The following is a 12,732-nucleotide window of genomic DNA, read 5'->3' as shown; positions in this document are numbered from 1 at the left end:
AAGGGTTGTTCACTTTGTGAAAGTTGCCTCTTTTAGCGTTCGGTTTTTTTTTTTTTTAAGTTAGTAGATCTATTTTGTAAAAAAGAATATTTTTCGACATCTTTTGGTAGCATTGAAGGGTTGGTTCTTTTACGAAAGTTGTTTCTTTTATCATTGGAGGGAAAAAAAATTACTGTAGCACAGTAGTGGCCCCTGTGAGTCCAACTGTTTGAGCGCAGCGTACAAGTCGGTAAAATGTGGTGGGTGTTATTATTATTTTTGGTTTTAGTAATGGGATAAATAAGTGGGGGGTTTGATTTGTATTTTAATTGAAGTTAAGGGGTTAGTTTTGTGAAAAGTGAAAATGTAAATAGAACTATTCATCTCTAATAAGACAAATTTTGTCTATTAAATAATAGTATAGTATAATATAATATAATATAATATACATTGTATTATTTATTATTAATAGTTTAGTTATATGAGGTAAGAATTTGATAGTTGGGATCTAGGATGTTACACATATATTAATATTTACGTATTTGTATATGTATTTTGGGTGTTAATGAATATGTTCATGGACGAAACTTTTCATCTATTTCCGTATTCATATTCATTTAGGTTCATCCATATCCGTATCTCGCAAAAATTGCCTTTTCATTATCTGTGCAAGGGTTTACATACAGGAAGAATCCTATAAGGAAACTAATACCTATACTTAAGGACCAAGAAAACTAAATAAAATACATTTAAATATAAAATACGAACTTCTAATAAAATTTCAATACTCCCCCTCAAGCAGGAGCATGAAGATTGCGAGTGCCTAGCTTGTCAAGTAGGAAGCGAAGCTGCTGAGTGCCTAGTCCCTTTGTAAGTATATCTGCAATTTGCATTTTTGTATCGATCGGATATGGTTGGATCTCTTTGGAATCTACTGGTTCTCGAACAAAGTAACAATCCATTTCAACATGTTTGGTGCGTTCATGGAAAACTGGATTATTTGCTATGTGTCGTGCAGCTTGGTTGTCACAAAAAACAATGGAGTTGGTTTGTCAGGAACAATGTTAAAATCATGTAGCAACAACGAATCCAGAGAATTTCACTAACAGTGGAAGCCATTGAACGGTACTCAGCTTCAGCGGATGAACGTGAAACGACAGACTGCTTCTTAGTTTTCCAAGAAATAGGAGCTCCACCAAGAAGTAAGACATACCCGGTACGGGAACGTCGTCTGTATGGACACCCAAGCCAATCCGAATTGCAATATCCAGTGAGGCTAAAACCACCTGTTCGAGGAAACAATACTCCTAGTCCAGGCGTGGCTTTTAAGTATCGAAGAACTCTATACATGGCATCCATTTGAGGCTGTCTTGGATCAGCCATAAATTGTGACAAGATACTAACCGAATATGCTATATCAGGTCTGGTGCCTTGTAAATATAAAAGACGTCCAATGATGCGGCGGTAACGACCCGCATCAACTTGTGGTTCGTTAGCAGAACGATCTAACTTGTGGTTTTGCTTAATAGGAAAAGAATTCGGTCTACACTCTTCTAGTCCGCAATCTGCAAGGATATCCAATATGTATTTTCGTTGATTCAATACAAGTCCTTCTTGTGTGTGTGCGACTTCGATGCCAAGGAAGTACTTAAGAACACCACGATCTTTGATACTGAAGCGTTTATCAAGTTCTGATTTAATGTGTTGTATTTTGATCATATTATTACCAACTAAGACGACATCATCCACGTAAATCAGTGCAGCTACAAAATCATCTTGGTGTTGATATACAAAGAGGGAATGATCGGCTTTGGATTGTTTGAAGTCTGTGACGACCCGAAAAATTTCGACTTATTTTGAACCGAATCTTTGTATGATTTAATATTTCTGACATGATAAGCAAAGTCTGTAATGTTGAGTCTCAAGATTTTTGAACTGTTTTCATACATTCAATTAACCTTCGACCATTTCCGACGATTCACGAACAATAGATATGTAGATATAAATAATTAGATATAAATAATTATATATAATAGTAATACATTAATAAATTATTAATTTTTGGAATTAAGAATATAAAGTAATAAACAATATAATAGAGTTTATTATTAGAATGAATATATATATATATATATATATATATATATATATATATATATATATATATATATATATATATATATATATATAGTATATTAAATGTAAATGATTTCGAGCTTAAATAATAAACAATTGTAATACTCGATTGGCATTTCTTTAGTGTTCATATAGATCTAATACATATTTATTATGATTTAAAATAAAAGTTAGTCCGTAAATAGATTACAAAGATTATAGGTTTGACAGAAATATTTTTATCTTTTTAGTTTAAATTTTAATACTTCGTACATATTATTTGGAACTGAAAATAAATAATGGACTAACTTTTTTGATCAAGTTTCAATCAGTTAATGACCAGAATAAATAAATGTATGTAATTTAAAAATATGGGATTCTTCTGAAGACTTTTATGTATAAATATTTAGCAACGGACTACGAAATAATATCAATGATAAAACTGTCGGTAATATAATCCAAAACACCAATGGCTAAACTATTCGGTTACTGAGCTTAATTTAGATATGTTTCAATCATGTTTCAATCATTTGAATATATATTGATTATATATATACATATTATATATACATGCTTATATATTCAAGGCCTCATCACCTCCCTCTGCAAAAACAATTACCATCGACACAATCACCTTCCATAACCACCTCGGCCACCCTCACAACCATGTTATCAATCGTGAAACCCACCATCCACCATGAGTTACAGCTACCATTGCTCACCATTAGCACCATCAGTAGAACCCACTTTTATTTTCGGTTCATAACCACCACAACCACCACCGTAAACCACCTCGAACTACCATCAATCCATCACCTTCGAACTATTAATTTGCTACTGTGATTCGAAGACCCACTTTATGTAACAACCTGATCATTGGCCTAGATAAAATAGGTAACTTTGTATTATTTTATTTTATATTTTAGATATTATATTCAAATTATGGTTAATTGATAGGAATTAATTAGAAAATTTAAATAATAAATTATTTGTGAATAATTTATTAAGTGGTCAAATGAATGTGCTCATGACGATGGTCAAATAAAATATTTGTTTGGTTGAAGCGGGCTTTGTTAGGACTGTCTAACGTAAACATTGTGTTTTAGATAGTGGGTATAACGCCTTTTAAATAATGAGGATTTTAAGTACATATGGATATGCATGCCACATGCTTACGTAGATAAAAAAAATACATATGAACATATTATTATCTCAAGGGTGACTAATCTCCTATATTACATTATATGTATTTGAAGTATCACTAATTAAGCTAGCATTTATGACTTTAACACACAAATTATATGTACTACAAAATATATGGAGTGTAGATATTTATGAACTAATATCATTAGGCAAATAATGAATGGCATGTGGATGTTTTACACATGTCAGTATAATCGAAATCCTTGAATTATCCAAACTATGACTAACCTACTCCATTTGATGAGTAGTTTTCCTTTCAAGTTAAGGATTTGATGTCTAAATGCCACGTACAAAAGCAATTAAGTATATGGTACACATAGGTGCTTGAACAACACTATAAATATGGTGTATCTTCTGTGTTCTAAATCACCAATTCTCTACAAACATATACGTATTATTATATAATAGTGTTGAAATTAGTATAGTATAGTATAAGTAAGGAAGCTAGGATTACAAAGATCATAATTGGGACAAGATCATTAGAAAAGATCGCAGAAAAGATCGCAAAGTAAGTACTCTCGTATTATTTTATAAAACTAAAATACATACTATTATTGTGTTGAGTACGAGCTATGTACATTTATTATGAGATATTATTTTTATTATAATAATAAATTATTAGGATAGTGGATAGAGGCTAGAAATGCGTTAATATATAGATCCCTAATATTATTATTATTTTTAATAGTAATATTAAACCTACGTGTTTGTTATATTACCCGTACGCATGACAAAGTCACACGCGTGTAGGTTTTTACACGTGTGTGATTGAGAACTCTCACGTGTCTGAGGTTTGGTTGGTTTCATCCGTACATATGTTTGATTGATGTTGTTATTTACTAGAATTGTGTCTGACTTGGAAGTATCTTATTTTCAGGTGACAAAGGGAAAAAGAAGACTCAGTAATATTAGATCTCTGAGTTTTGCTGGTAATCGGTGAGTGGAACTGTCCTATCAGTTATTAGTATAGAGTAGCAAGTTATGCTACTATTGATATACTGCATGATAGGATTGCCCGATAGTATTATATACTATGTTGATTGTACATATGTATGTGCACAAGTTGACTAGTTGCCAGGAGTCGGCCTTGATCTGTTAGGTTGGACTCAAGAGGTCAACCTTGATCTGTCAGGTTGGGTCCATGTGCTACTGTTTGTTGAGTATAGTACTGAATGACACGTGCGTTGCGTTTGAATGACTATACTGTTGATTCAGTAGTATGGACTATCGGTAAGCACTAGCCCGATCAGCTAGCGGTTGAAGGCCCGTACAAGCTGTCGATCCTCTGAGGGCGTCTTTGTTGATGTATCTGCTATGACAGGATAGAAATTGTTGTATGATTTGGTACTGTATGCTAGTGCCGTTAGTATAGTTTCATTCACTTAGCTTTGTGCTAATCCCCCACATCTTCCCTGTAGGTTGTTGATGATTGCATGCTAGGGTTATGAGTAAAGATAGTGGACTGAAGATATGTTTGACAAGACAGCAATACTCTGATGTCGTGTTTTGCTTATATAAGTGTTTGTTTAACGTAACACCAGTTTTTTGATAACGTATGTAAATTACACGTGTTTTAATATATGGAACGGTTTGTTATATTACTTCCGCTGTGATTTAAAAAAAATCTAGGGTGTTATACATTGGTATCAGAGCATAGGTTTGACAGCATATACACGTGCGTGTTATGTTCTCAAACCCGGAGTTGTGTCAAACATATCAATGAGGGATGAGGTTGAGTGAATGAAGGGATTATATGTGTTAGTTGATAGGTACTAACAGTTTATCCACTAAGCTTTATGTGTGAGATGATGTGTAGAACATGTATGGTTGACCAAGATCGAAATGCTACTGACTCTTTGACCCCCTGGAACTTTCCGAGCTCCTATTGAGCGTGATGTGTCAGAAGGTGATCAGCGGGAATATATGTCACAGCTGGAAAGTCAGTTAAAAGAATCTCGGGATAGGGTAACAGAATTGGAAAATGCTCAACCTGTTGTGATTTCGAATGTAAATGTTGAGCCTACATTTACTGGTTTACCGATCCCACAATATTCATCTATGCCGATGGGGAACACTTCCCAGCAACCACAAGTCCAAACCAATTTCCGTCGCAATTTCAGTGTCCTCCACAGTTCAATTACCTTTATCAAAACCCTATAATGAATCCATTTCAGAACCCTATAGTTGAAACTAAGAAAAAGTGCACCTTTAAACAGTTCCTTGATTGCAAACCTCCCGAATATTCAGGAAGTTCAAACCCTACTGTAACCTTAGACTGGTTGAGGGAAGTAGATCGGGCGTTAGATGGATGCCAATGTGAGCCAGAGTTACGAGTTACATACGCAAGCAGGCTATTCAAGAATGAAGCGATGAGTTGGTGGGATTCTGTGACTACTCCTATACCAAAGGAACAACCGAGTTAAATTACATGGGATCAGTTTTATACGAAGATGTATGAACAAAATTGCACTGCATATGAAATTTCTAAGTTGAAGAGAGAGTTCATGGGATTGAAAATGGCGGAAAAAATGTCTATTGATGGAGTAATTGAATAGTATACTGACAAGCTTCGATTTGTACAACAATGGCTCCCAGACGAACAATCCCGAATCGATCAGTTTGTGGAGATGATATTACCCGAATACCGAACAATGGTCAGAATGGAAACAACCTTACCGCAAGCCTTCACCATGGCGAAAATGGTGGAAGACGATGTAAAAGCGGCAAAAGAACAAAGAAAAGAACAAAGAAAAGAACAAAGAAAAGAACAAATGTCGCAATCTAAGCAAGCGACAAGTCAAACGAGTTTTAAGTCAAAGAAGTCTTCTCAAAGTGGAAATGGGTTGAGTCAGAAGAATTGGTGTTATGATTGTAGGTCTTCACACAGTGAGCCATGTTCAGCTTTGACGAAGAGATGTTTGAGATGTGGAATAGTTGGACATGAGATCCAGGCGTGTTCATTCAGAGAAAATGTTTGTTGGAACTGTCAGAAAGAGGGGCACAGATCAGCACAGTGCCCGTTTGCCAAAAGAATGAGTTCTGGGGTGGGGTTAGGGGAGCAGTCGATAACAGTCGAAGGATCTAATGCTTCTACGATAGGGCAGAAGAGAAAGAATCCTCATACTGCTGAAGCTAGAGCCTTTCAAATGATTGTAGATGATGATGATGACCAGGACATCAATATGTTCTGATTAACCTTGTATTGGTTCGTGTATTGTAAATTCTAAAGTTGATATTTTTTTTTATGTTTTTCACTTCTGACTTTTGTGTTTTGATTGAGTTGCATTTATATAATCCTGATCAAACTGATATGTGTGAAAGTCTCTATACTATTTTAGTATGCATGGCTGGATTAGTTGCGTAGAGCCGTAGTAATGCCATAAAGAATTAGTTTCTTTATGGACTCTCGTGACTTTTGTTGTGAACTTTAGGAATTAAGTGTGAGTGGTGCTTTATGTATTGCTTTCTTAGAAGGTAGGAATTTCCTAATTAAGTGACTCAGAATGAAAGTATGATTTAAAATAATATAATTGCATTTGGCCAACGAAATTATATCAAGATAAATCATACAACAGTTCGAGAAGCTGAAAGAAATTTAGATGACTCGAGTTACCCATGAACCATAGAATAATTGATTAATAATATATTAATTAAGTATGAAAAGTGTAGTATGGAAGATTTTAGCAGATTAAAGATTTTTCAAATAAAAATTTAATTATTGGATTATGATATTATACCTGGCTGAATAATTGAACGTTGGTTTTAATGAATAAACATGTTGAACTGTTTGATAAAAGTAACTTTTGTGATGATGGGGGGATAATAACATCATTAAAATCAAGCTTGATTTGGGAAATTAAGGTTGTCATGAGAGTCGGATAATCATATTTATTCGAGAATGACCAGATTCTGAGGACGGAATCTTCTTAATGGGAGTAGATTTGTAACAACCTGATCATTGGCCTAGATAAAATAGGTAACTTTGTATTATTTTATTTTATATTTTAGATATTATATTCAAATTATGGTTAAATTGATAGGAATTAATTAGAAAATTTAAATAATAAATTATTTGTGAATAATTTATTAAGTGGTCAAATGAATGCGCTCATGACGATGGTCAAATAAAATATTTGTTTGGTTGAAGAGGGCTTTGTTAGGACTGTCTAACGTAAACATTGTGTTTTAGATAGTGGGTATAACGCCTTTTAAATAATGAGGATTTTAAATACATATGGATATGCATGCCACATGCTTACGTAGATAAAAAAAAATACATATGATCATATTATTATCTCAAAGGTGACTAATCTCCTATATTACATTATATGTATTTGAAGTATCACTAATTAAGCTAGCATTTATGACTTTAACACACAAATTATATGTACTACAAAATATATGGAGTGTAGATATTTATCAACTAATATCATTAGGCAAATAATGAATGGCATGTGGACGTTTTACACATGTCAGTATAATCGAAATCCTTGAATTATCCATACTATGACTAACCTACTCCATTTGATGAGTAGTTTTCCTTTCAAGTTAAGGATTTGATGTCTAAATGCCACGTACAAAAGCAATTAAGTATATGGTACACATAGGTGCTTGAACAACACTATAAATATGGTGTATCTTCTGTGTTCTAAATCACCAATTCTCTACAAACATATACGTATTATTATATAATAGCGTTGAAATTAGTATAGTATAGTATAAGTAAGGAAGCTAGGACTACAAAGATCATAATTGGGACAAGATCATTAGAAAAGATCGCAGAAAAGATCGCAAAGTAAGTACTCTCGTATTATTTTATAAAACTAAAATACATGCTATTATTGTGTTGGGTACGAGCTATGTACATTTATTATGAGATATTATTTTGATTATAATAATAAATTATTAGGATAGTGGATAGAGGCTAAAAATGAGTAATTATATATAGATCCCTAATATTATTATTTTTAATAGTAATATGAAACACGCATGACAAAGTCACACGCGTGTAGGTTTTTACACGTGTGTGAGTGAGAACTCTCACGTGTCTGAGGTTTGGTTGGTTTCATCCGTACATATGTTTGATTGATGTTGTTATTTACTAGGATTGTGTCTGACTTGGAAGTATCTTATTTCCAGGTGACAAAGGGAAAAAAAAGACTCTGTAATATTAGATCTCTGAGTTTTGCTGGTAATCGGTGAGTGGAACTGTCCTATCAGTTATTAGTATAGAGTAGCAAGTTATGCTACTATTGATATACTGCATGATAGGATTGCCCGATAGTATTATATACTATGTTGATAGTACGTATGTATGTGCACAAGTTGACTAGTTGCCAGGAGTCGGTCTTGATCTGTTATGTTGGACTCAAGAGGTCAACCTTGATCTGTCAGGTTGGGTCCATGTGCTACTGTTTGTTGAGTATAGTACTGAATGACGCATGCATTGCGTTTGGATGACTATACTGTTGATTCAGTAGTATGGACTATCGTCAGCCCTAGCCCAATCAGCTAGCGGTTGAAGGCCCGTACAAGCTGCCGATCCTCTGAGGGCGTGTTTGTTGATGTATCTGCTATGACAGGATAGCAATTGTTGTATGATTTTGTACTGTATGCTAGTGCCGTTAGTATAGTTTCATTCACTTAGCTTCGTGCTAATCTCCCACATCTTCCCTTTAGGTTGTTGATGATTGCATGCTAGGGTTATGAGTAAAGATGGCTGACTGAAGATATTTTTGACAAGACATCAATACTCTGATGTCGTGTTTTGCTTATATAAGTGTTTGTTTAACGTAACACCAGTTTTTTGATAACGTATGTAAATTACACGTGTTTTAATATATGGAATGGTTTGTTATATTACTTCCGCTGTGATTTAGAAAAAAAATCTAGGGTGTTATACTTCACCACCTTAAACCATCACAACTATTGCTGCTGCTCGTACTTGCTTACTGTTTCTGTTTCAGACCGGAGCACCACCACACGCCACCTGCTGCAGTTGCTTATATTTCTGTTTCCTTTTCGATTGTTCGAGCAACAGCTTCTGTTGTTGCGTTTGTTTTTCTGTTTCAACTGCCACAAACCACCACTCAACACCCTTCTTTTACACCCATTCATCTTCTTCTTCGACAAACCATCATCATCACACCACCGTTCTTATTCCCATCGATCAACCATTAAAGAACCACCACCTTTCAACCTCCACCATGCATATAACCGTCCACCACCACCATGAACAAACCAACTCGAACATCATCATTACTTACTGTTACTGTTCCGTCACCATCACCATTATTTTATGTTCCTATTCTAAGATCGAAACCCATAAAAGTACTGCCGCTACCTTGAACCTGCAACAAGAGAAATGATGATGACATGAAGATAAAGAGGTGATGATGATGATGAATAGTAATCGTGATTTTATGATGATGATCATGACGATAACCGAATGAAGATAATTGTGAGTTGATTATATAAAGATGATGACACGGATGAAAGAATGTTGATGATGTTTTACGATGAATTTGATGATGATGAATAGTTATGGGTCTTGTTTTTAGAAGAAGATGATGAAAACTGAAAAAGGGTTAAACAGATTTAAGGAAATAATTAAATAAGAAAATCGAGATAGAGCAGTTGGTTTGTGGTATTGGTGATTAGCGAGAGGTCGCGAGTCCGAACCCGGGTTGAGGCGTTATTTTTTTTAAAAGGCCTATTCATGAGGTAGCAATTATTATTACTATTATTATTAATTATTATTATTATTATTATTATTATTATTATTATTATTATTATTATTATTATTATTATTATTATTATTATTATTAAAATTATTATTATTAATTATTATTAATATTATTATTAGTATCATTTTTATTAAAAGTATCATTTTTATTATTATTATTATTATTATAAAAATTATCATTTTTATCAAAATTATTATTATTATTATCATTATTATTATTATTTTGACATTAATTTTATTATTTTATTATTATTATTATTATTATTATTATTATTATTATTATTATTATTATTATTATTATTATTTTTATTAATACTAGCATCATTATTATTATCATAATAATAATAATTATTATTATTATAAGATGAATCAACTTTTTATTTATTATTATAAATATAATTTTATCAAGAAAATATTAGTTATATAAAACTTTAATTAATACATATGACATAACTATATTAATATATTTATAATAAATATTAATTATTTATTAAGGTACATAAAATAAATATATATAATTAAGTTATTAATGAAACATAAAATTTATTAAAATAACAATTATAGCACTAATAATATATAAATTTGTTCGATTACAATTATATATGTTAATATATAAATGATATAGGTTCGTGAATCCGAGTCCAACACTACATTGTTCAGTTTCGTCTTATGCATATTTTTACTACAAAATATCGTATCGTGAGTTTCATTTGCTCCCTTTTTAAATGCTTTTGCAATATATATTTTTGGGCTGAGAATACATGCATTGTTTTATAAATATTTGACTAAATAGACACAAGTACTTAAAAACATTCTACGACTGAATTATGATTACACCGGATATCACCACTGTTTATTTTAGTCTGGGAACCTAAGAATTAGTGAACGCCACTAATTGACATGAATCCTAAAGATAGATCTATGGGCTTTAACACGCCCCAGTCAGAGAATTTGAACTGCTTTAGTACTTCGAATTTTAGTATACAACCGCCATCTTTAAAAGGAATGACATGTTTGTAAGGTGTATACAACCGTCATTTTTAAAAGGGATGGCCTGTTTGTATGCTGTTAGCATACTGATTGCGAGTGCCGATATGCTGGGGGATATTCTATATGCATCTTGTTAAGATCGGTTACCAGGTGTTTAATTCGTATGGATGATTTTATACACTTGCGAGTGTATGGTTTTATATATTTGAAATCTTGTGGTCTATTAAAATTATTGAAATAATTGTTTATGATAAACCTATGAACTCACCAACCTTTTGGTTGAAATTTTTAAGCATTTTAATTCTCAGGTATGAAAGAAATCTTTCGCTGTGTATTTGCTCATTTTAAAGATATTACTTGGAGTCGTTCATGGCATATTTCAAAAGACGTTGCATTCGAGTCGTTGAGTTCAAAAAGATTATTATTAAGTAAATAACAGATTAGTCGTTTATAGTTTGGATATTATGAAATGGTATGCATTTTTGTCAACTTTCGTTGTAATGAAAGTATATCTTTTAAAAACGAATGCAATGTTTGTAAAACATATCATATAGAGGTCAGTACCTCGCAATGGGATCGGATGTTGATGTATTCGTCTAGGTGGATTTGAACGGGTCACGACATGTGGTATCAGAGCGTTGGTCCTAGCGAACCAGGTATTGCATTAGTGTGTCTAACTGATAGTTGTTAGGATGCATTAGTGAGTCTGGACTTCGACCTTAGCTGCATGTAAAAAATTTTTGCTTATCATTTCTTGTCGAAAATTACTTGCTTATCATTCTTAGTCTAGACTGTCTTACTGCCTCTATTGCTAGATAGTGTATAGATAAATTCGTATCTTAGCGTATCTGTTACTATAAACTTTGTCTGACAGTTTCCTAAAGTTCCTCCGTAATCTACGAGATCCTTTGTACTATATATAGGTATTTTATGTAATTAGAATATCATCCGATATCCGAAAATCATTTTATATCGAAAATCCTTTATCTGACCATGTAAGATGGATGTTGTAACCATTTCAAGTTTCTCGGATTCCGACAGCTATTCCAATATGGATTTCCACTCAAGCTCCGAAAACAATGTAACCGGAATGGATCAACCAATCAGCTATCATCAATTCTGGATGAATTGAAGATGGGTTCATAGTCGACTTGATCAATGGAGACGAGAAGAAGGTGATCCCTTCCACCCACCAACCTGCACTATTGGCGGAGAACCTGAAGCACTTACTGGCGAACCAGTTCGAAACACCATCTTCACCCTCATTTCCAGAGTATCTCGCCACGACTATATAATATTTCATATTCTAGACTTTATTCATCCGCTTGTTTCAACCGCCAATCATCTCGGAGTAATGGAAGAAGTAAACGAGCTTCGCGCTCGAGTAGTGGCTTTGGAGAATATGGTGCAAAACTTACAAACACCAGCAACATCATCGGCATCAACAGTACCACCAACATCAACACCAACGTCACACGCCTCAACGTCACAATCCGAACCTCGAGCATAATCTTCGTCCTACATATCGTTCTACGTCATTTATCCTCGTTCGACATGGCGATTATGTAATCTCTAAGGTTTTAGAGATTATGTATTATAGTTCTAACTGTAAATCAAATGAGATTAATATCATATTGACTCATTAAGTCCATGATTACATCTGAAGGAAATATATATGTAAGTATATTAAAGATTGTAAT

General features: G+C 33.2%; 1 protein-coding gene across 1 annotated transcript; it reads right to left on the bottom strand.

The window, feature by feature from the left end:
- Positions 1-773: 773 nt before the first annotated feature.
- On the bottom strand, positions 774-2,828 carry LOC139889273 (uncharacterized mitochondrial protein AtMg00810-like). The gene is made up of 3 exons (XM_071872234.1): positions 2,714-2,828; positions 1,065-1,742; positions 774-982 (listed from the first exon to the last, which is right to left on the bottom strand). Exons 1-3 carry the CDS (start codon positions 2,826-2,828, stop codon positions 774-776), a joined length of 1,002 nt encoding a protein of 333 aa, XP_071728335.1.
- Between the last annotated feature and the right edge of the window lie 9,904 nt (positions 2,829-12,732).

The sequence above is a fragment of the Rutidosis leptorrhynchoides genome, chromosome 2 (genome assembly GCF_046630445.1).
Source record: "Rutidosis leptorrhynchoides isolate AG116_Rl617_1_P2 chromosome 2, CSIRO_AGI_Rlap_v1, whole genome shotgun sequence".
Classification (NCBI taxonomy): Eukaryota; Viridiplantae; Streptophyta; class Magnoliopsida; order Asterales; family Asteraceae; genus Rutidosis; species Rutidosis leptorrhynchoides.
This window is presented reverse-complemented; position numbering and strand designations above follow the sequence as displayed.

Excerpts from the sequence above, each read along its gene's own strand:
- LOC139889273 (XM_071872234.1), bottom strand. The coding sequence starts at position 2,828 with ATGGTGCTAATGGTGAGCAATGGTAGCTGTAACTCATGGTGGATGGTG. Across the intron at positions 1,743-2,713 it reads GGAAGGTGATTGTGTCGATG|CTGCACTGATTTACGTGGAT; the intron begins GTAATTGTTTTT and ends ATGATTTTGTAG. Across the intron at positions 983-1,064 it reads TAGTGAAATTCTCTGGATTC|CAAATAATCCAGTTTTCCAT; the intron begins GTTGTTGCTACA and ends CACGACACATAG.